At 44.1% G+C, this 25,167-nt stretch overlaps 2 protein-coding genes across 2 annotated transcripts in view; one reads left to right on the forward strand and one right to left on the reverse strand.

Annotated features, from left to right (window-relative positions):
• LOC101068019 (protein kinase C-binding protein NELL1) overlaps nt 1–25,167 on the forward strand; it is a 160,053-nt gene that overhangs the window by 79,263 nt on the left and 55,623 nt on the right. Inside the window, exons 11-13 of the mRNA XM_011609877.2 lie at nt 453–526; nt 2,576–2,675; nt 5,646–5,774. Of these exons, the coding sequence (XP_011608179.1) occupies nt 453–526; nt 2,576–2,675; nt 5,646–5,774 (303 nt within the window). The remainder of the gene's footprint in view (nt 1–452; nt 527–2,575; nt 2,676–5,645; nt 5,775–25,167) is intronic.
• LOC105417260 (piggyBac transposable element-derived protein 4-like) lies at nt 16,958–21,349 on the reverse strand. The gene is made up of 2 exons (XM_011609876.2): nt 21,098–21,349; nt 16,958–20,089 (listed from the first exon to the last, which is right to left on the reverse strand). Exons 1-2 carry the CDS (start codon nt 21,187–21,189, stop codon nt 18,169–18,171), a joined length of 2,013 nt encoding a protein of 670 aa, XP_011608178.1. The 5' UTR covers nt 21,190–21,349; the 3' UTR covers nt 16,958–18,168.

The following is a 25,167-nucleotide window of genomic DNA, read 5'->3' on the forward strand; positions in this document are numbered from 1 at the left end:
TAACGGCGTGCGGTGCCACGGCCTAGCATCTCTATCTCGCTATGCTGCAAAAACACTGAATCCCTGAAGTGCAGTTGGTCTTTGAATAATTCCTGGCCCCCCTACACTTCCCGCCATCCTCTCGTGCAATCCATCTTCTCTCCTCTTCCTCCCCTGTGAACATCAGAGGTCTGGCAGAGTTGCGACTGAGCTCTCCACAGTCCTGCTCCCTGGAGAGCAGAGACGCAGGACTTCATACTGTACGCCTCATTTTCTATTTCTGCTGTTGCCAGAGGAATATGCATCGGGGTCTCCGCTGTTGTATTCTTAATGTGCTGTTACGCTTCCTCTCCATGTTTTTGCACAGTTACAAAGACCAACTTTCTTTCTTATGGATTAAAAAATTACAAACGCTATTTCTGGCAGTGCATTTACTATGTTTTATTAAAGCAGTTTTATCTTTTCACCCACAGCGAAATGTACCTACAGGGGTCAGATATTTTCTGAAGGCCAGCGCCTTTTATCCAGGAGCTGCAGGGAATGCAAGGTAACCATTTATGCAAGTCTCTGTCCAGAATGAAACCTGTGCAGGATACACCATGCCACACCTTCCTTTAGGATTAATGCATAAGGAGTGCGTCTGTGTGTGTGCATGTGTGGGTGTGGAGAACAGCTTGGCCTGATTTTTTTTCAATTACCCAGTGTGCCTCAGCAGTTTACCCACTCTGCTCCGATCTGTTGAGTCCCTCCCTCTCTTCTTGGTAATGCTGAGGGTCACCAGGCAATTAAAATAATGTTTAAAACACAACAACAAAGAGACCTGGATTGAAGCACAGCCTCTTCACTGTATGGATATAAATAATTAAAGACATTTTTCCTGTTTACTCATAGAATAGAGGTGAGTTTTCTTCACTGAGCCTCTCTGCATGTTACGCATCTAATTGCCCACAAAGAGCCACATGATGTTTTCTCAGGCTCATTATTTACCAATTGACGCATCATTATCGCATTTACCATCCGGTGGTCAGATTCATACACGGGATCTAGAAATGTTTGCAATTTTTCTTTTTAGGTGTGTTTAGCATTTTGGGATGCTTAACAGAAAACTGGTAAAATGAAGACACCCTCAAGAGGATCAAGGAGTGATTTAAGGGCTGCGTTATTGGGTTGGTTTGGATGACATCAAACAATCTGCATTTGAAACTGCCATTGCTCGTTTAAAAGTCCATTACTGGCGAAGAGCCGTGTGTCATCCTCGCACATGTAGCCTTCAAGAGTTCCAAAGTTTTTCAAACATCAGTCCGGGTTTCCTTTGGAGACTCCAGTTTGGAGAAGAGACATTTAATCAAAAGAATATTTGATTTGTTTTTTCGCAGCCTGTCACATTTTGGTCCTTTTGTTCAGCGCTTCTGTTCTGTAATGTTGGCATTGTCACATTTTGCAGGCACATCGAGAGGCAGCCGGCGTGCACGGCAGCTTCAAAGCATCTATATTTCAGCCTCCCGTGTGCAAAGTCTGACGCACTGCACAATCAGTCAGCACGCAAAGAGCTGAGTTGGGACTGTACATTTCAGAAATGTGATGTAGTACTAAAAAGTGCGAGTGGGGGGGGTCCATGTCGGGAGGCAGTCGGGATGATTTGGCGGGTCGGGGTTTTGCCTGAAACTCAACCAAACTGCCACTGTTCTCATTAAAATATGCAAAATGTTTCAGAGCAAAGTGAGGCAAAGAGGCTTATTCAGATCTTTCTGTTTGATGGCAAAAAAATGAGCAAGTTCTGCTTTTGCCTATGTTGGTGGTAAATGTGAACCCCGTCAAGGTAAATTAGAGTAAAACACAGTGTTAACCAAGGACAAATGATTCTGCTGTGCTGCAGATTGATTCTCTCTGTCTTTGATGCAAAACAGCCAAGAGAATGAATTACGTTACTGCGGCTGGGTGTTAAAACAGAAATCTCGGGGATCTCAATCGATAGCCGGGACCACCGGAGCGCTGACATATCAGCCAGGCTGCAGCCGGTGCTATTTGTTCTGAAGGCTCAGGGGAAGAAGACAGTTCTATCTGCTCCTGCTTCGCTTCTACAGTGGCCCATATCTCTGCTTATCGCCTCCTGGAATTTATAACCTTGTCTGTGTTTGAGCTTAAGGTGCACACTATCATCGACCTCTAATTATATTTTACAACCAGATACAGCTCAACATGCTGGCCTGTTTCAGGTTAAGGAGCTGGGATTTCATTTTGAATAGCTTGAGTAATATAGTTAATTCAGGATTTAAATATTATGTCATTCAACTGCTGTTTTCTGACAGTAGAGAAACACCCATAGCTGGCTTTGCTGTTGCTAGTTATGACTAGTCTGGTGCAAGTGTTGTAGCCTGTCACTTTTGCTGTTGTGTGTCTTTGCTGCTTCTGCTCCTGGCAATATGTAAATATTTCATTCCTCCACTATGTGCGACATTAATTGTGTCAACGATTGGCTGAATAATTGAGCTGATCGTCCTGGATAAATCAGCTCAGGAAGAACAACATCTGGAGAAGAGAATGGTGACGATGAGATGATTGTTAAAATGTCACTATTTTACGCCTGTCCTTGCAGAATGGCCTGATGTTGAAGATCACAGAAACGTGCGCGGAGCTCAACTGCACCCTTGGCGAACAGATTTTACCTGATGGACGATGCTGCAACGTTTGCAGAGGTACGTCTCTGTGTACTCTCGAATGACTGGATTTGGACGCACCCCTTCCCCGCTGGTGTGAGAAGTCAACACACCCAGCCCCGGCGCCTTATTCCTCCTCTCCCCTCACCTGGTCTGCCTGCTTCTGTGCCTGAATTCACAGCACAGCAGGGCTGCCGTTTATGGAGCTCCTGTTTTGCCAATTTGCCTGTATCCCACTGCTTTGGCATGGAGGTACCACAAGGTAAATAGCCACCGATAATTCAGTTAATACATCGAATAAACAAACCACGGCAATCGAGCATCGATAGAGATACGAGGAAGTACGGCGAGCGGAGCTGTGCTGTTCAGGTCAGAGGAGCAGAAGGCGTGGGATGTATGGAGAGAAGGAACCTGGCTCCAGGCACAGATAACAGATTATAACTCCTGCTGAGTACTTTCGAGGACTTTGTTATGGAAACTGCAGAATTTAGAAAGATGATTATCGGCGTATTTTATCCCACTGACTGCTTTTTGGCACACCTACAGTATGCAATGATGTCCACGCTGCAGAGACAGTTCTGTTCCTCCCACAGCTGCACTGCCTGTACTCTCAATGTTAGAGGGCGGTTTATTCTGCGCTCTTCGTAGTTCAACACATTTTGTAAGGTGTTGATAGAGAGTGCAAAAACTGTAAGACCCAGCAGCAACTCACACTGAAAAGGTACAATTTTCTAGAGTGTTGGACGATCTACGGAGGCTGATTTAGAACAAAAAGGGATTAAAGTTTACGACTGAACACACAAGTGTTTCTCATCACTGTGAGTTGTGGCTGGATCTTGGGGTGAGGTTGTTAAACACCATGCAGGGATGTACAGTGTAATTTCTGGCATAATTAAAACATTACAGCATTTAAGATCCATCTCCACCAGCCTGTAAATATTCAGGAGCAAATGCAATAAAAGGTCTGATTATATATTAACAAAAAAGGAACGTGGGCCAAGTTTAATAACTGTGCAGTTTTTCTTTAAGGGTGCTGCTCAGCTCTGTTCTCCATCAGCACTGGCTGTGATACAGATGTTCTTCCAGGTGTAGTCTTTTCTTCTGCATGTGCTCACTGTTCAGACAAGAGCTCCGATAGATGGTGCAAAGGGTGAGAGGAGGAATAATGCACACACGGCTCTTTCTCAGGTAATGGCTCCCCAGGCTCCGTGCCTCTCAGGGCTTCATGTGCAGCCAGTTGTTCTTTCATTACAGGACACGATGGCCTACATCAGATCACACTTTCAAGCAGTAGGTGATCACCTCTGTTTCTGTCTCCGCCGTCTGATGTTCCCGTTACACCCGTGTTCATATGCGCTATCTCACTTTTACAACAGGTTGATATTGTGGCACAGATTATCTGTCTGCTACAATCACAGGAGTTGCACATTCTTCAGGTATTCGCCGTACTTTGACACAGCTTCCTGTCCCTCGGTGGGGAGACATGTGTCATTAAACCTCAGCCCCAGACGTACGAGGTCACATTTTCAGAGCAACGATTTATGGGATGTGTTTCTCTTGAATACTACAGCCCAGCATGCAGCATCCCTCACCCACTGACAGTGCTGTGGTGACCCTCTGGTGTGTAAGGATCTATTTTAGTTCCACCACCCCCTGCTCACAAACATTTGGGATTTCACTGTTTTTTTGAGCACTAGAGTTGCTCAGTGAGCTGCCGTATTTCCAGTGATACATTTCAGCCTTGAGGTCGGACTACCAAATGGAAGCATCAGAACAAATCAAATCAAATCAATCTTTATTTATATAGCGTCTTATACAATCAAAATTGTTTCAAGGCTCTTTCCAGAATCCCAGGGCCTGACCCCAGACAAGCAACAGTGGCAAGGAAAAACTCCCCTTTAACAGGAAAATACCTTGAGCAGGACCAGGCTCATGTAGGGGGACCCTCCTGCTGATGGGGGGGCTGGAGAGGAGAGGAGAGGAGAGGGGGGAAGAAGGAGAAGGAGGGGGAAGAGGAGAGGGAGAGGAGAGAAGAGGAGAGGAGAGGCACAGAGCACAGAAACACACATAAAAATACACTATACAACGGGTCAGCGAGCCGGAGGTCATCATGCAGCTCCGAAGGCGGCGATACCTGTAAATGAATAAAGGAGGGGGAGGGAGAAGCAGAAAAACTACACAGGAATCAGCATAACTAGTCTGCTTGATGAGGAGGAGGAAAGGAGAGGAGACGAGAGGAGAGGAAACCATGACCCAGTGGGGTGACAGAGGACTGTCAGGTGATCATGTTTCCGGACCCCGGCAGCCTCGGCCTATAACAGCATAGCTAAGATGTTAACCTAATAATTAGACGACCCCCTAAGTATGATAATTTGTCTATCTATTTATCTGATAGTAACTGGAACTACAAAACCTTCGCCTTCAGCTACTGTTCATACCAACGCTGGTACTACCTCATGCTACATTCAAATCATTTGGAGCTAAAAACACCCCAAGAAGTCATACAGACTACAGTATTGTCGGCTTAAAAAATAGGCCTGACACCTCATTTGAACATCATTTCCTTGAAAGGTTTGTGCCAAATTCAGACCAGTCTGACTTTTGTAAATCCAACTGAGTCAAAGTAACGTCAACTTAATGCTCACGTCCAGTTGTGTATCTGAGATGTCTCCTCCTTGGACTCAGTGTTGGTTCACAAGGGGGAAGAAAGTCAATTTGACCAAAGGTGACCTTTAAATCTGTTTCAGGATGTTAAGAACCTGCTGTATTTCTGACAATGACTGAAAATGTGCCGACAGTCACAATGGAGAATTGTTGGTCTCGGTAAAAAATCAACTGCAGCCATAAACTTTGGTCTGCACCTCCACTTTTTTATGGGCAGCGGCCACCGTGTTGCTTATTTGTCTAACCTCTCTTTATCTCAGTGTGCAGTGCATGGTTACTGCTTCGAATGAGCAAATGTTTCAGGCCAAACTACATCAAGGGCTTCCTTTGTCCCTCTCTCTGCAGGTTATGATTTCTGTGCAGAGGGAGTCATTTGTGGCGAAAACTCCGAGTGTAAAAACCTGAATACTAAAGCAGAATGTGAATGCCGAAGTGGCTATGCCTCCATCCACGGGGATTCCACATACTGTGAAGGTAGGACAACTGAGTGTACGGTGCCTGGAGCTGTGTTGGTGACAGCATGTCAGCTGTTGCTCTGCTTTTGATACCATGTGATGCAGGCTGTTATAAAGGCTGTGCTTTGTAATAAGCTCGCTGATAATAAGAGGACAGAGGACAGCATGGACCCCTGAGTCTGTCCTTGGGATAATTAGATTATGAAGCTGGTTGCTAAACCACAGCAGTATAGGCGATCAAAATGAAACAAAGCCAGTTTTGTAATGATGTGGGTGTATTTGGGGAAAAAAAAGATTAGTTCTTCACAATCTGTGCACCGGGTCCTTGATCTACGCTACAGTCACTACCATGGCGAGTGTTTTCAGCTGGATAACGAGGTCTAATCTCAGAATCACATGACTTTTAGGTGCACTTCGATACCAAAGTAGGGTTGGTTTGGTGACTGGCAGCCTATAACAGCAGTGTTTGACCAAAAATCAGCCTGTAAAAGTGCATCGTGCAGCGCCTGCTCCACTTTTGTTGGATTTCTATTGCCAGGTTCCTTAGCTATGCTTGTAACCTCACCCCTCTGCCTTCCTGGATGCTCCCAGTTTGGTGATTACTCGGCTTACTGGTTGAGTAAAATCCAGTTTGTCGCTGTTATGAGGCCCCGAGTATTTGTGAGGAGCTAATGGCCTTATATGATGAAGAGGCTTGGGAGAGGCAGTTGTTGGATTGAAGGATTAGCTCAGCACTCTGTGCAGTTGTCTTTGGGTCGCTGCCATTCTGAATTGACTTGACGCGCTGAAAGCTTGTGGCATCCAAGCTCTCAGCGCGTCTGCGTCCGCTCGATCTGCACAGTAAAGAGGTTTACCCAGAGCCCCTCTGCATGGCAGCCCCGCGCCATGCGAGACGCACCGATTGTGAGATCATGTGAGTTAATTACAGTGCAGCAGAGGTGGCTCTGTTGGCTCCGTGATGGGGGCTGTTCCCTGAAGGCAGCTCCAACTTCGATTGTAAGTGGATTAGCTAGTTTACTGTTGTAAATTCTGATGATCTTTGACACGGCTTCACACTCGCCTCCAACTGAAACCGGCGCAGATTATCATGTATGATACCGTATGATAAGTAAAGAGTTTAATGAGATTTTGTGTTATAAATCAGTTCTGGCAGTTTGAGATAATCTTCCTGATGTTGTTTTTTCTTTTGTTCTATGTTTATTAAATAGAATATTCTATCAGAAAGCTTTCATTAAGTTTGACCATTATATTCTCATTTAGACTTTACGCACTGCTGAAGCTGGATTTTTACTACTTTTTATTATTTTATTACAGATACTAGAATACATGAATGTGATGATGATGTTGGTGGGTGTGTGTATATGTGTGTGGTACATTTATCCCAGTGTTTCAGTCACAACAATAATTACTTCTTTTTTTTCTCCATCTCAATTTAAATGACTAAGCTGAGAAGTATCTCATTAGTAAACAAAAGAGAAATGAGAAATACACTAACACTGATGAATCTGATTCCCAACAGTAATAGCGTGACATTACACATTTTTTTCCAACTATTTACAATATTAGTTCATCACGTGCTGCCTTCCGCTACCATGTAAACTGCTGCTCACTCTAAAGCCTCAGTGACCTAGTTTGACTGACACAGACAAGATGTTGTTGGATTTTTGAAGGAAAACCCATTTTTCTGGTGCTCAGTGGGTGCTATGGGGGAATATTGCTTCTGCCTGGTGCAGCGTGTGTGACTCAGGGCCAATTTCAGCACCCTGCTAGAAGAAGGAGGTGAAATGGTAAATATTTAATGCCATCAGCCCAATCTCAAAGAGAGCCTAAATTTGCTTGCATATGCAAAACTGGAACATGTATAGAACCACAGAGTCCAGCTAATGATGGTCTGTTTATTAGTCTGCCTGCATTTGCTCCGCTGGAGCTGCATTTCTGCACATGGGCTAATATATTAATGCGCAAGCATGGAAATATTCTCAATAAATAGTTTAAAGAAAACCAACAAGATATGCAAGGTTCAGGACATTTGTGCGTCTGCAGGCGTTTTCGTTGAACTGTGCCTTTAACAGTATCGCTCAGGATAGGGGAAGGGTTGCAGTTGAAGTTGGGAACAGTTGCATCATTTAAGAACAAATAACATCCAGTAAATTGCTGCGCACCGCAGGGACCCTCCTCCCTAATGGCCGGTTGTCCTACTGCGGTGTTGTATCTTTGCGGTGGTTGGAATCCCAGCAGGAGTGTAATGATGAGCCAAAATAGACCTGGATGCTGTATATGTATCAGCGCATATGTTTTCAGCTTCAAATGGGCCCCCTTTCTTTCCCTGAGATTTTTAAATGACTCCCACACGGCAGGAAGCAGAGGCTTTTTATTCTGGATTGCCTCCTCAGTGCACCCCATTTCTCCTCCATGTTTCAAATTAAAAGCTCCATTGCCACAGCGTGTCCTTGGCACTATTTACTGGTGAGCGCTGGGAAAAGTTGCACAGTTAGTGAGATGCTCAGCTTCGAAGCATAGGCCCATATGAAGGATTGGGGCTTATTTCCATAGAAATGGTCTCAGGAGGGGTTTGTAGAGGGGTGGGTGTTTAGAAGCCAAACCCCCTCCCTTGGGTCATTGCTAACATTTATAGCAGCATTAGCTCAAGTAGCATCCTTAAATTATTCTCTGGCTCTCGTATGCAAGCACAACACAGACTCTCTATTTGGTTGACACACACACACACACACACACCCACACACACACACACACACACACACACACACACACATATATATATTTATTTATTTTGTGTCTTACGTAGATGTTTCTTCTGTTTTGGGGTCCTCATTTACATAGTAATCAACACTGGTTATGTTTCCATCTCGTTGCACGCTGTCAATCACTCTGGCTTTAGTGCCACACTTGGCTATAGTATATTTGTTTCAGAGATGGCAGTTTTCATTCCTGCTCTGGGTAATAAGATTAGAGCTCAGCATGACGCCGACACAGGAAACCTTACTGAGCTATTTCTGTTTGTTTGGCTCGCCTTCATTTAGTTTCAGTGCGGCCAAACTCCCCAGGGACTGATTCAGGGACTGATTGTCTGATACATTCCCTCGGCTAACAGGCTTGGCAGAGGCACTTTGTGGTGCATCTGAGTTCCCGTCCGGCTCTGATGACACCAGCTGACTTCACCTCCATTTCTTGCTTTTCAGTCTCTCATAATGTGCCTGGACGTGATGCTAAGCTCACAGCCTTTCCTCTAACCGCTGGTGCGTCTTTGTCCTGTCTTATTGGGATGTGCAGTAACTGTGCAACACACCAATGGTGCACATGTCCTTTCATATATACCTATATACCTATATATCATAGGGTTGGCAATGAGACTTCACATGTACCTGGCCGCTCTGTTTTGGTTGTCCTGTCAGTTTTTCCTCATTCTCTCCTCAAGGTCATATTTACAGGGTGTGTAAATGCTTCCCATATTGTACATCCTCCTGTCCTAATCCCTGTTAGCTTAAATGTTCACATCTGATATGGTAGTATCCATATCCCACCCCGGAGGTTTTAGGAAATGATTTGTGGCAGACCTTACCTCTTTCCTCTCTCCACACTGTGGTGATAGAGTTATCACATACTTGCAGTTTAGACAAGTTGGACATTTGACTTCTGGGTGGGCCTGACCAAGGGTTTGGCTGCCAGTCGTCCAGACAGTGAGACACGAAGGCACTGGGATTTAAAGCCATGGAGGAAGAGGAGCTACAAAGAGACCGAAAAGCAGGCAGATCCCTGGGTGTGCAAAGCAGCAGGAATCCTCCACAAAGGCTGGAAGTGAGCTAATCAAGGGCAGCGCCTGCCTGCAGAGCCGCCGACGTTGGTCTGACTGAGTGTGTGTGTGTGTGTGTGTGTGTGTGTGTGTCTGTGTCTGTGTCTGTGTAGGTGTGTAAAAGGCCAATTCTGTATGTGTGTGCAAGGAGTTGTCCTGATTTTTCAGATTAACTCCTGAAATCACAATTGCTTCCTGTTCACAGTGCAGCACCTGCATTTACACTTTGCTTTTTACCTCCTGATGAGAGAAAATGTCATTTGTACCAGCGGTATAACGAAAGAGAAGCAACTCATTTATTGGAGGCAATTTGGATATCCTTCTTTTCTCCAGGCAGCAATGATTGCTGCAACAGCATGCATCCGTATGCCGTGACGCTGGTGAGCATCGCTGGCTGAATTGGCTCTCATTCAGTGCCATTAAAGAGTAATTGGCGACGTTTGTACTTCTGCAAATCAATCAGGTTCTCCGTGTGAAGTCTTCCTCTTCTGCTTTAAAAGGAGCATGTAATGATAGAGAGCAAATGAACCACAGCTCCTGCTTCAGACCCATGACTCCTGGAAAGGTGGGCTTCGGGGGGGTCAGCAGTACAGTAGGTTGGAGATACAAAGGCAGACAGAAGGATGGGGTGATGCTAGAAAGAGACACATCAAGATGGCAACATTGGCTAACATGAGTCAATATGGATGTATACAAATCCTCAGACAAGCTTGATGTGCAGAAAACACATGTGTCACAGCCCTTGGAGCAAGCTTGAGTTACACATATACACAGGGGCTGAGGAGGGTAAATTCAGCGTGATTGCAGCTAACAGAGACAAAAGATAAACTAAGAATAAGAAATACTGAACTTAGCCTTTAAATGAAGATCAGAAGGACCCCTCTGACCTGCTCTAGAGGTGTGCAGACTGATGTGCAGGGGTTAAAGCAACTCCACTGCCTGCTGCATTGAAGACTATAATAAAAGGAAGGATGGTGATGAAAGTGCACAGGGGACGTGCGTCCGTGGTGCTGAAAGTCTGAAGTCTGGGGGGAGTGGGCAGATTGACTCCAGACCACTGTGAAACACTGACAGGCCCGCTGAAGCCGCAGTGGGTGAGCACTCTGGTAAAGGTCAGTATAATGAATTATAGTCATTTCACTAAATGCCGGTAGAGGCACAGTGTGCGTGTGCATGAATGTGTGCTGCCCCACTCTCTTCGCTGCCTTCTCAAACTGTCCTGGGCAGCATCCATCTCCGCCATCTGCACTCCTCTGCCTGCACGTGTTCCAGCACAGCCGCCGCCATCCCTGGCATCGTACTTTTCCCAAGCTTCCCATTCCTCATATGCTTCTTTATCCTTGCTTATCCCCACTAAATTCCTGACAGTTTCTGAGCCCCGGGGGATTTCGGTGGTAATCCTCCCGCCAAAGGGCTTGCTGGCTGGCTGCTCTGCATAGGTTTCATGTTAAAGTGTTCAAATTTCTGTGGAAATTGAGCCTGAAAAAGTTGCTGTAAGCAGCCTCATGGGAGTGAAGGAAAAGACTCCAAAGACAATTTGCTGTTCTCTGCATCTTTCTTGCTCACTTGCGGTGTCAGATTTTTAAATATATATTTTTTAAAAATATTTGTATCTTCATTTTTCTGTAATTAACTCATGTGGCTGATTTAAAATGAAATTGGCTATGCTGAGGCTTTCGCCCATAATCCTGATCTGGGTTAGTATCAGGTCATTTGTTTTTTAAAATTAATTCTCTCCAAACGCTGGCGGCTTGCATTGATTCCCAACTGCCTTCATTTTGAGCAAATACAACCCCAAATTCCAGCAGCAGCTGCAGTCAAATCGGATTTCTAAATTATCTGCAATTGGAGGCTGGCACAAATACCCTGTATGGTGCCATCAAAGGGTTATTAGAGGGGTGCAGGAGAAGATCTAGACTGGGATTTTACCTCCCCAGTCGTTTAGTTTCCAGGGCTGCTGTTCCACTATGTCCTTACCTGGACTCTGCTGGAAATATTTTCTCTTTTGTTGCCAACAGTACTTGTTTTATGGTTGTAATATAACGAACACCCATCATGGATGACAGAGTGTGAGTGAACTGGAGGTGGGCCATGTAGGTTCTGTGCAGCCTGACAGCGATAGAACACGCCATCAATTGGACACTGGTGCCGGCTCGCTTGGCTCCAGGCACAACCTCTCCCGAACATGATTACTTCTCGTAATACAAGATGAGTGTAGCTTTGTGCTATCATGAAGCTTATGATAAGTGTGATCCCCAAGTCAATGGAGAGCACAGAGAGCATTCACTCCCCATTCACTTTTTTCACTTTGAACATATTTGTTGGTTTCTGCATCGGAACAGCCTGAAATCTTTGCCATTATTGCCATGCCCTATGGGGAGATTGCAGCCATTTAACCTACTGGTCTTTGGTATTTAAGCATGTTGACATGTTAACATTAAGCTGTCAATTGGTCCATAAATGGGGATCACTTTAGAGCCTTTTATTGATGCTGCTTTTGTGTTGCTGGAAAGTAAAGCTGCAGCTTACTGACAGATGTTCATCCTCATTCCTTCTATTAGTCATCCCAGTCTGGTAATTACAGGAAAGCCCGCAATGACAAATGATACCAATCTTCAGGGTGACACAATTACGATTGTGAGGACATTCGTTACCTCCACATACTGTAGCTCCTCGGCCCTATGGACAGAGATGCACGTGCACACCTTAACAATAGTGCATTGCAGTTCAGAAACGAAATTATAGAGAATGTATGTATTTGCTTGTTGGTGGATTTAACTCACCTGTGTCATGAAAGCTGGAATTTCCTTTAGACATTGTCCTTAAAAAATATATTTCAAAAGGCACTGAAGAGTAGTAGGTTTCATCAGTCTGTCTAATTCAGGATGTGCACACCCTGAATGTTCTGGTAATGGTGATTAAATGCATCAGTCATTTAAGAACATGACCTGCCTATATGCCCTGCTCAAATTCTAAATTCACGTGAAAATCAGGGACATTACATCAACTTTATTACGTATTGGATCTTTGACTTCTTTTTTTGGGGGTCTTTGAAGAGGCTCAGGCTCCTCCTGCTAAAGAATGTTAGCTAGCTCGCGTCTCTAGTGACTCTGTTAAGATTTCATACCTGGTCCCCATCATAACCCTTATCCTAACCCATGTTCTGAACTGGACTGCAGGTTTAACTTGTGATGAATGATTAGCCCAGATGAATGACAAACGAACGAACCAAAGCACACATTAGGAAATAATCTTCCTGACTGAACATTTACAAGACCTTCCTTAAGTAAACAGCACATTTCTTGCAGGGAAGCCATACGAGTCCTCCAGTCTAGTGTGCTGTGTTGATGTTTAGCAAATTTAATTGCGTTTCGTACGCAGTTGAAGGTGAATCTATTGGCGTCTATTTCTGTGCCTTTTCAGCACCATATAGCTCCTACTTATGCTCATTTCATTCTCATTTACAGCATGGTTGTCCTCCCTCACTGGTGCCTGTGTACTAAAAGCCCAGAATGGTTTTAGACGGATTCAACTTCAAATTGAACCCTGCCACACTTCCAAAAGCTTTTCAATAGTTTAATAGCAACAGCAGCGCGATGGTTTGATTCCTTTCTGAAAAATATCTGCCAGCTGTCCTTGCTGTACTCCACAGGCTCAAAGTACAAAGAAGCTCTCTGCAACCCGTTGCCCAAAGCGTGTCAACTGCTGTTGCCTTTGAATAGTTTACTTTATCCCTTTAACAACAGCTCAGGTCAGAGACGTGCTTAAGGTTTACACAAGCAAAGGTGCGTCTGAAGCACCGTTAGCATTTATTATTGAGGGAAATCATTTTCCTTTCTGCCTCAGTCGGACTGCAGCTTCAGCTGTTTTGTCCACACAATGGTAGAGCTGCGGCACCTCTGGGAGTTCTGAGTGTATCAACATGTTTACTGTTCAGTAATAAGGAATCGCCTACCTGTGCAGCGCATTATCGAACCAGTACATTATTAATGAAGTGAATAAACATAAAAATAATCTGATATATTACATTGAACCTGATGGTTAAAGACTTTTTTATGGCCTAAAAATAAATGATCTGCAAGATTTGCAATGATTTTTTCTCTTGCAGTTTCTGGTTACTGATTGAGCAAGCGCACAAAGAACAGCTGCTTTTACTGTAAATCATCGACAAACCATGTTGAGGGGAGCTTCATGTTGTCATGGGAAAGCCATCACAGGGGAAGAAACACAAATTTGCTCATTTCCTGTATGTGCCAGAAGCCTTTGAGCAATCGCTTTTCCAGCCAACAGATGGCTGATCTGAAATTAATATAGAGCAGGTGGTGCAGTTTTTAATCTTTTAATCTGTTTTTTCGGGGGGACCCTCGTGTGGGATTTGTATTGCTCAAGACTGGCCCGTGTGTGTCCCCTTCCAACAGGGGTTGTATTCCTGTTGGAAAATCTGGGCGTGCTCTTTAATTGGCAAACTTTAGAGCTGTCCTTCCTCATGGACCCGGTGGTAGCCTTAATCCAGGTGGCTGCCTGTTGAAGGTGAGAACAGACTTGCTGGCTGGTTGTGTCTTATTGGTCAAACCCACCCAGGAATTAATGAAGCTTGTGCTGAATTGATCTCCACCTGAGTGTTGGACACCCCTGCTGATGTGATAATATATTTGAATGCACTCATGAATATTAATTAAACATTTTTACTTAAGCTTTCAACTTGCATTGCCATTAAGCATAAAATAATCTAATCACATGACTGTGTGTACTGTGGTGAAAGCTAATTTCACCCCAGCAACCCTCTGTTGTTTTAGAAATGACCAACATGACTGATTAAATAATTAAGCACCTTAACTACGCAGAGGCAAATTGTTCTACCTTTATCCTCCAACACGCTTCAGCAACACTGCATAAGTCGCGACTGTGACACACCGACACGGCTGAGCGACTAGAAAATTGAGCCCTGGGTTATTCACGTTAGGCCGATTAATGAGTCAGACCACAGAGAGGGTATCCTCTGTTAGGGAGCTGTTGACTCCATTTACAACTGTAATGGTGTGTAACGATGTGATCGGGCTTTTGCCCGTCAGAGTGCAGCAGCAGGGCGTCGACACAACACCATTTACCACAATGGCAGGGCACATAGTGGGAGTTCAGCATCTGCTTCCTGCTGGAACATCAGAGATTGGTCAACAATCAGATTGGCACGGACAGTGATGCTGTGAGTGGAGAAGATGTTGGTTTCTGCTGAACTTTGAAAGATCTTCTGCTAAAATGTGAGATAACCACCAAAAATACTCTCCTATCAGGACACGGTGGTCCTGCGGGCTCGGCCTCAGCCACGGAAAGAAAATGTTTTCGACCTGTAGATGGGACACACGAAAAAACTGCTGCAAATGCGCAGGAGAACGCACTTTGTCCAAGTGAGGGTCACACCTCAAGTGGTTGGGTTTATGGGCGGGTGGGATTAGCTTCAGAGAAGCCGTTGACAAACTTCTTTAAATGTTCCTTCTCATCCTTTTGATTCCACTGTATCTCAGGTTCTTGGTGAATTTCAGTGAAAAACATTTGTGAAGAAGAAAACGCCAGAGCTGCTCTGGACTAGACCTAGACCAGGAGTCTATCAAGAAACAACAAACTGTTCTAAATGTCCCTAATGAACTTATGAAACTATAACTATCAGGTCCAAATGGATTCTTACAGATACAGATCATGCTCTGAGATGATGGCCTTATGTTGAGCAACTCCTGCAACTGGACTCAGTGGTACAACTTGGAATGTTCTTTGAGTGAAAGTAAACTTATTTTCTCAATTGAAAATGGTGGAGAAACAAGGTGACGCTAACAGGCTGCAGACATTGATTTTTGTCACAGAGACAAATTGCTTAACTTGTCTGTACATTGCAAAAAGGAGACAAACTTTTGCTATTGTGTTGGCAGGACAGAAATATGAGCTGCAGCACACATTTGGCCCCAGTTTAGCATTTTAGAGTGGGAATCCAAATCGTGCTGCTGTGACTGGCAGAAGGTTAAACACTCTTATCTGTAGACACAAGGTTTATAATCACAGAGGCATTTTCACATCACATCGCCCCACCTGAGAGGCCGCTTTATCCAGACAGGCTCTGTGAAGGTGGCTATCAGGCAATTAATCGCAGGCAGAGCAGCTCTGCAGCTGCCACCTGGCTCCTCACGTTCAGCCTCCGTCGGACCAGAGGGGGATCAGTTCAGTCTTCTTTTTCCACTTCATCCCTGCTTTGCCACACTCTCCCGGCCTCGACAAACACACCTTTGTCTTATTTGTCAGCTAAATGTCCGGCGCATCGTTTGCATGGACAAGACCGTCTCGACTGTATTTTGGTTTTGGGTCACTGTATGTCAGTTACCCTCATTACTGTGTACGGTATCCTGGATACGCTCTCATGTATATTTTACATATTCATATAAGCTATATTTATCCACGCTGCAAATCCCCACTGTACCATTCCCTTGCCCTTTTTTTTTGTACGTTCATAAACCCCAAATTCCTTTGATAACGTGCTGATCAAGTGCAGCGACTGCCTTCTCATGTATGTCCTTGAGATGTACATTCAGATGTACCGGTACATATCAGATGTATGTAGACATATATGAATTGTGCTAACACATAACCTAATAAAGGGACACACTCAAGCCCTGTTAGCAGCTCCTGAGCGCTGGTTGTCAGCCTGAAGACGCCTGGCTTGTTCTCAGAACCCTGACACCTCAGTTAAGTGTTAAATGAATTCAACAGCGATCATCATTCATCCACTCAAATACAGTAAACAGCATTTACTTACTATAGACATTAACAGTGTGTGAATGCGGCTGTCCACCCGCACAACACACACTTAACACACCCTCTACGAAGGCATTTCAAACAAAAGTGAACAGCAGCGGGGTGAAGGATGGTTGCTTCTGGGTGGCGTCGTATAAAAGCAAGTATTTGCTACAACACTCTCACAAATATTGCCATTTTCCTGCTTCGTTCTTGTTCTTAATTGTGGATTAGTTTTTCATGGCGTCAGACATTTTATATTTACCTCATCTTATGCACACAACAGCAACTATAATAATAATCATCAGTAATCACTGCCATTCATTTATGTCTCAAAATAAAATTATAATACTTTACTACATGCATTAATTCAAATTGCTATGCTAATACCAAGGCTTGAGAATTTGACAGCGAGCAGCACATTGAAAATGTTGGGAAAACCTTCAGCTCTTTCCCCAGTCTGATCTTTGTGTCTAAATAGTTACTTTGTTTAATATCTTGTGTACTTCTATACAACAACAAATCATTAATAACCAGCACCAATTACGCGCTTAACTGTGCAGTCTTTTAGTCAAACTGCCTAACCCTCCCAAAATTAAGAGTTTACACATTTGTTGGGTAAAAACTTTATTAAGCTTCAACAAGCCCAAACTTCCCAAATTAGATTGAAATACAAAAAACTAAAAACACTGAGGTTAATTCGCAAGACTGTGACAGTTCAGTAATCCAGTTTCGGGAATAACAGCTGCAACAAATTCCTTTTAATTATATAAAAAGGTCCAACATTAAGGCCACAGAATACTACAGTACTTTTAGTTCTTTAAATAAAGATCAGCAGTAAGAAAGATACTAGTGTCAAAAATATAATGTAGAAAAAAACACACTATTATTGCAGTTTGTATGAATGAAGCCTCAACCAGCGGAGATCGAGAAGGAGGACCTGACAAGCAACCTAATCCAGTAAATCTGTGCACTTGGGTCGGATCGGACGTTCCCTGACGTGCTCTTAGTCGATATCCAAGCCTCCGTTTGGAGGGTGGAGGGAATCAGATCCAGAGAGAACACAGAACAGAGCAGTTGCATTTTCTTCTGCTGTTGAGTTAAATAATTTCAAACATCAGTAGTTTACTAAGCATTCAACCTGCATGGTGTCCTTCCAACACTATATATGGAAACTGCTCGTGTTGGCTTCAACTTCACCAGTTGTAGATGGCTGGAATGTTGATGCGAGGTATATATTTTTCCAGTTAGGTGCGTCAAGAAAATAGTTCCGAATTTAAATTTTCACATTGAGATTTTAAAATAAACTAATACGAGCGCAAACTAAAATCTTGGAAATATTTCCATGGATCTTCTCTTCAGCCTGGTTTCCAATAAAATATGAAAACTCATTGCCATTATGGCAACGTTAGAAGAGTCGGATTTTTCTACCTTCCCCATCTTTCTTTGCTACTAAGCTTTTATTCATTTTGCATGAAAACACAAGCAGCTGTTCACCCCAATATCTACTCTTCAGGGTGCATTAGCAGCATGTGAGGATTGTGCTTCTGCCACTGGAGCCATTCCACTCACTCAATGAGTGGAGTTCCAACAACATCACTTTGGTTGATCCTGGAACCATGTCGCACTCTGCAGAGAACAAAAGAGAAGTCTATACAGAACAGGGGCTGCAGTAGCTTGAGCACATTCGAGACAAATTACCATGTAATAAAATCCGTTGCTACCTATATCAGGGGCACAAAAGTAAAAGAAAATTCATCAGATCAGCACCGGATGTAAAAACACCCTCCTTGAATGCTCAGAAGAAGCATTTCAATCTACCTACTTATGTACATATACTGTTGCTTCTGTGCCAGTCACGGTAGCAGTTTCTCAAAGATGTAAAACACAGCGTCTTTTTACAGGTGCTGCAATAGACCGGCGACTTTCTTTTGCATAAAACACACGTCCTCCTGCCAAGAGTCGCTCGGAACCTGGGGGTCACGTCGTTCATGTGTTCGACGAAGTAAGCCGGCAGGTGACTGGAAGCGGGTGCGGTGGGGGGCGTGGTGTCCGGGACCTGGGAGGATGAGGGAGCCGCTGGTGCTGCGACAGCTAAACCAGGGTGGTTTTGAGGAGCCGAGCGCCGTGGCGTGGACCCAATCCCGGCCAGGGACAGGATTAGTTGCTCTCTAAAGGCTTTCTGTTTCAGTTCAGGCCGGTCCTGCAGTTTGCACATTTCCTTGTGAAGGATGAAGGCATTAACAGTAGCTATGTCCACAAAGTGATAAAACAGGGTTTTGTACCATTTCAGGGTTTTATGGAGGACATTGTAGTAGGAAATGAGTGCATCTGATAAGTCCACACCCCCCATGTGCTGGTTGTAATCTTTGATGCAGCCTGGAATAGGCACTCTTTTCACTGTCCATTCTCCTTTTGCATTTTTCACTTTGCGCATCGCTGTGTCATTGCTGTACGCTTTGTGCATGGTGGAACACATGTTTACCTGGCGGGCATCCAACCACTTAACAAACAATAGCTCCCCCTGTCTCATCCACCGAATCGTCCCCCTTGGTGTTTTGTCCGTCATATCATTTCCTTTCTTTTTGGGGTATCCGGCCATGTTAGGACGCAGGGTACCACAAGCCCAGATTTTTCTGGAGAGCAGATCGCGAAACAAAGTGGGACTGGTGTAAAAGTTGTCCATATAAAGCTTGTATCCTTTGCCCAGGAAGGGAACATTCAAAATCCTCATGACGATATCATAGCTCCGCCCTTTCCCCGTGGGTTCAGGATCTTTTCCCGCATCCACAAAAAAGTTGAGGGTGTAGCCGCACGACGAATCGGCCAAAACAAATAGCTTAATGCCCCATTTGGTGGGCTTGTTTCGGACGTACCGCTTCAAGCCAATCCTCGCTTTAGTCGCCACCATCCGCTCGTCCACCGAGATGTGCTGGTAGGGATGAAAAAAGGTGTAGCAGGCTGCCAAAATCTGCTCATACAGGGGTTTTATTCGACACAGTTTGTCATACCCTGGGGTGCCTTTCTTCAGGTCATTGGCGGTTTCAACTGCTGGGTCGTTTATGTGAAGAGAACGGGAGATAGCTAGGAAGCGGTTGCTAGGCATGACAGAGGAAGGGAACGGCAGGCGATACAGCTTTGATCCTTTCCAGAAATCTGTCATTGCTTTTAGTGGTACCATCCCCATGTAGAGCACGAGGGAGAGAAAAGAGTACATATCCTCTCTTGTGACGGTGTGCCAGTGCTTCTGCTGGGCTTGTCGTTTCTTTTTCCCATTAGCATTGGTGTGCTTGACCAAGTTGTCGATCACCGTTGTAGAAAAGAAAAGTTGGAATAGTTCGAGTGGCGTGTAATTTGCAGTTCTGTTCAGCTGTGGCCCGGGGACTCTCTCTGGGCGGAACCGTGGTTGGGGTGGCTCGAAATCTTCCTCATCCATGTCGTGCCATCGGTCTGCATCTGGTTCATTCCTTGCAAGCTCTTTCTCCGCTTGCTTCTCTCCACTGGAAAACACCCCAACAGCTTGCAGGGAGGAGCTCACTTTTGGGAGCGTGGAAGCATTGCTGATCCTCTTCCTGGGGGGGCCCGGACAACACATGCATCGCTCTTCCTTCCTCTTGGATGGGGATCTCAGGGACATCGACAGGGGAGACACAGAATCAGAGCAGCGGTGTTTTCCAACAGCTCCTCTCTTTGTAGCAGAACTATTCCACTCCTCCTCAGAACTGTCCTCATACGATGTGTCTTCCCTGTAAATAAAGGAAATAATTAAGGATTTAACATGCTGCATTAAGATACAAAAAACGAGTCACCAGTCTTGCATAAAAGCTATAGTTCCTGCCTGGATTTAAGATGGACTTTATTCATCCCCGTGGGGAAATTGAATTTTTTTTTTTTTTTTTTTTTTTTAAGATTTAAGATTTAAGGGGATTTGATGAATTTGCAGTCATTTTGAAGCTCACAACTTCAGGAATTAACGTTATAATGTGGATAGTTAAATTCTTCAAACATCATGTGGAACAGCAAGAGCACACAGGATATCTGCCAAAGTAGAAGATAATGATGATAACTCTTTACGGCACCCCCTCTACTGTCTTTGCAGAATATAGAGAAGCCCTCCCAACCCATCCCCCACCACCCAAACAGACCTTTTTACACTGCATTCATAAGACACAATGTAGCCCGGTGAGCATGGAGCATTTAGCTGTAGCGGATGTATCCTCGGATACAAAACACACACGTGGCAACATAAGATCTGTTTGCATACTGTATGATTAAAAACATAGTCTGTGCACCATAAGCACCTCCAAGTCGCTGTTTACCCCCAATAATTCAAATTCCGAAGGGAATCTCGTATGCAACAATGCTCCTGCACACATCCAAACCGATGGAAATCAAGTTTAGCCAAAATGGAATTCTGAATAACTTTCCACAATTGTTGTCAAACGTGCTAAATGCTAATGAAGTGAATAACTTCCTCAAACGCACAAGTGCATCAGTGGCCATAACCTGTTTACGTTCCTGATGTGGAGTTTTGTGCAACAGTCTACATGTTTTACCAACTTCCGATAAGAGAAACTTTGTTTTCGGGGTTTTCGCTCCGTTTCTCCTGCGCGCCGCCTCATTGGGATTGTTGTGGCCAGCAAAGCCGATCACCTCTCGGGCTTTACCTGCTCGCTTTGTTTGTCTGCCACGATGTGTCCTGCTGCGTTAAAAACTTAAATCTTCGCGTCTGAAATGGGCCGGATAATACTCACAGATCGGTGCCGCTCTCGCCATCGCTGCTGCTCTGGATCTCCGACCCCGACAGAAAATCCTCTAACTCGTCATCAGACTCTGGAAGAAGCATGTCTGGACGACGTGTTGGAAACTTTTTCTAAAGTTTGAAGCTCCCCTGGTGTGTGTGGATTAACATTCCCCTCTCCTCCTCCCTCCCCCGGCACAATGGGTGAAATTTGCTTTTACGCGCGGGTCTCCGGTCCGACAGGATATCCCGGCCTCCACCTCCCATATACGGCCAGAAGGCCGATTTCATTGGCTACATTTACAAGACGTTTTCCCATCCAGCATCATCCCCGGATGGACGTAAACGCCTCTGAGCTGAGTCGGGTTTTATTCCAAGTTTCCAACATGCACTGATAAGATAGAGATATAAAGCCTGACTGACAGTTCCTCTAATTACACGGTCGTCTGCGGTCAGGGACTTTTTTTCTTGACTATTTCCGAAAATGTGGTGATTAGTTCACTGCTGTTGGAATATTTTTAATATTCAAAGGTTCTCCGTGCTTAAACCTGGTGTAATGCGATCTCTTTGCCATTTTTAATATTTTATTCCTTTCTTTCTTGAGCAGCTGCTGTTTATGACCTAAATTATTGCAAAACATCCTTTAACACCGTTTTACAACCAAATGGAGGAAGCATTAAATGCCTGCGCACAGCCTGTGTTTACAGCAGGAGTCATGAACAGATCATGAATTATTCAGGCTGTCACAGAGTCTGGGAAGTTTACTACATTTTACTCACATTTCAGCCTTTTGTGAATTTATTTTTCATTGCATCATGCCCCAAGACTGCAAGTGTGTCATTATTTATTTACCTTCCAGATTGCTGAGGATCTTGCCATGCATACAGTTGTCGGGTACAGACAGCAGGTCAACCAGCATAATAACCTTTGAAAATCATTTTGATGGGATTTGAGACAAGGTTATGATATTGCCTTTTCCTCAGAAACTCAGTGTCGTGAAAATTAAAAGTGCAAATAAAACCCTTTTGTTTCAGCGGCAGGGGAAATTGTATAGAAAGTGTAAAGCCTCAAAATAAACGCTCAGCTTCTAATGTGTAAATCCAGTGTTATTGTTGCACCACAGCTGCCAACAATAATTAGATCAAGGGGGAAAATAATGCTCTCTGCTGCAGTCGAGTCACTCGATTTGTGGCCTCTAAATGATGCATGTAATGTTTCTTCAGAGGTGTGTGTGGGGGGGTGTGTGATGGTGATATCACTAGTCATATAAACTCTGAGGGAATCCTTGGGCCCATTTGTGGTTTCTGCCGCCCACTTCCATCCTTGCATGTTTGATTGCCGAACCAGATTTTTGGCTGTGCCGCTCAATTTTTGATTGGAATTTTCCCATTTGGGGCAGCAGTTTTCTTTCATTTTCTTTTGTTCTTTGATTGTGGTCCAGAACACAGAGTTCCCATTGCAGCACCAGAAATGCTCGCAGTTGTTAAATGACTGACAGGAAACAGTCTTTGTGACTGAACCTCGGATAACTTTGAGCACTTTGCTCCGAGTCTCTAACGCTTTTGTTAAGAAAAGTAAGGAAGCCCAAGGTTTAAAGGACAGGCAGAGATAAGAACGTAATAGACGAGGTGTGTTTTTATTCACCTTCCACCGTCCCTCGGCAGCATTCACGTGCTGTTGGAGGAAGGACCGCTGGTTACCTGCCATCCGTGTGTAAACAGAAAACAAATGAAAGATTCACACGGCTGCAGTAAAAAATGCAACAGCTGCTGCTTTCTGGACTCCAGAGATTTTTTGCTCCCACTACTGCATCTCCACCTGCTCATTTGCACCTCCATGTTTATTACATCGTGCTCTATTTTTTCATTTGCTTTTCACCAAGCGAGTGAGTAAATCAACACCTCAACTGCAGGTTGTAAATGTCTTTTTTAAGCACCTGGAGTCACAAGAGCCAGGCGGTGATTGCTGTATATAAATATGGGGAGGTATAAATATCAAATGACATTCAGAAAGTTTTATGTCTCAAAGTTTTTTATATTTTAATTAATTTTTAAACACTGTGCACTTTCCTGGCTTTTTATCTCAGACCTGACGTGAGATTGACATGATGATAAAAATCTTTCAATACTCCAAAGATAATTAATGTTTATTAGTGGTGGATAATGTTGGTGCTTCCATCTTGCTTTCAGCCCATGGGTGCTTACACCCCAACACCAAATGCACACACACACGCACGCACGCACGCACGCACACACACACACACACACACACACACACACACACACACACACACACACACACACACACACACACACACACACACACACACACACACACACACACACACACACACACACACACACACACACACACACACACACACACTGATTGTCTTGCACCAGTGTCCTGAGGCACTGGAGTGATTTTATGCCACTTACCAAAACTAACAGAGTTTCGACTTGACAGACCAACGTGTGAAAAATGTTCCTCTCGAAACAAGCAATATGTTAATCTGTTAAACTCGGTTTTCAGTTTCAATACTTTTACTAAAAAACACTCCTTTTGCAAAATCGCTTAAAATTGCTTTGAAAGAGAAAATAATCCTCCTCAGAAGGTTTATTAATGCTCTTGGAATCAATAACGTGACCCCCAACAAAACAGTTTATTCACCTCTAGCAGTTTTCCCCTCAACCTTCTACTCGGTGTAGTCGATATCATGTACACATATTAACCATCTGGTCCAGTTATTGATCTATTTTATGCAGAAAATGGCTGCCTGGACAGAATTTTAAGCAAGCACAACTTGGGCAACATTCACTTGAACGGAACCATTTCACACTTATTATTAACACCAGATTCTGAAACACACATTTCCCCATTTTAGCATCACGGATGAGTGTTCAGTTTCCGTCCAGTTCGGTAAAATCCAGCAGCATTTGACTGGCCGTGAATGGCGCATTCGGGAGAAATGTCAGGTCCTACTGAGAGGGAGCGATAGTGGATGGTGGCATTTCCAAAGGTAACTGCCTCTTTGGGCCACTCGCGACTGTGGAGCTCATTAAATGTTCAGCGTGGACACTTTTCTTATCAGCTCTGCCCCTCTATAAACCCTCATGCCTGAATAGAATTTCAGTTTAATCTCCAACCTGGCAGGAAGTTTGGCTTTTTCCTTTAATATGCTGAATTTGAGAAGGCAATGGTGATGGTGGTTAATACTCCTGCATCAATGGATGTCAGCATGGTTATTAACCTGCACAGACCCCCTGCTGTGCACCCCCCAGAGTGCTTACCCTGTCTCATCAATACCTCCCATGGAAGCTAAATAATCACTGCATTCAGTTTATGTCAATTTATGTCACTCAACACTGATTGAGTGAAGATTGGTAAAAGTTTTCAACATAGCTCATCGTACATGGCTTCACAGCTGCAGTTTATTGAGAAGACTTTTTCTGTAAACTTGTACATTCACAAGTTTTAGTAGAGCATGAGCCATTAATCCAGCTTTACAAATTTCTAGTCCCGATACACCTTTGGTGATAGATTCAAACATAAAGTTGATTCGGTGTTACTGATCATTTTCTATAAATTTATAATCATTGAACAATCTGAGTTTGTGTCTCATCTGAACGAAGGTCCAATGGGTGTGTAATGTTTTCCTCCTCTGACTGATCGTCATGTCAAACGTTGCTGCCCAGACCTGCTTATCTTGGAATTTAACCTTTTATAATAAACATCTACTGAATGTTGTACTAAAGTGAATTTACATTTGTAACTGAATCCACATTAGAATGTTGGGCTGGAACAAGAAGTGCCTTCACCGTGTTCCATCCGACACACAGGTCATTGGAATTGCTGTCTTTGAAAGAGCTGTTTTGCAACTGACGCAGCATCTGACATTTTGAATATGAACATCAAACACTGTAGCAGGTACAAATGAGCGTGATCAGGGAAGGCGCTCACCAAAGGCTGGTGAAACAATATTGTTCAGCTGAGCAACCAGAAAATCAAAAAGCAGATGAGAAACACAGTTTGTATTCCTGCCAAGACGCTGCACAATTCTAAAACTAGAGCTCGGAACATTCC

Source organism: Takifugu rubripes, chromosome 13, assembly GCF_901000725.2.
Source record: "Takifugu rubripes chromosome 13, fTakRub1.2, whole genome shotgun sequence".
Lineage (NCBI taxonomy): Eukaryota > Metazoa > Chordata > Actinopteri > Tetraodontiformes > Tetraodontidae > Takifugu > Takifugu rubripes.

What these genes read in the sequence shown, in the direction of transcription:
- LOC105417260 (XM_011609876.2), bottom strand. Translation starts at nt 21,189, where the DNA reads ATGCTTCTTCCAGAGTCTGATGACGAGTTAGAGGATTTTCTGTCGGGG. An exon ending in GGCGAGAGCGGCACCGATCT is followed by an intron (nt 20,090 to 21,097) that starts GTGAGTATTATC and finishes CTTTATTTACAG; the next exon opens with GGAAGACACATCGTATGAGG.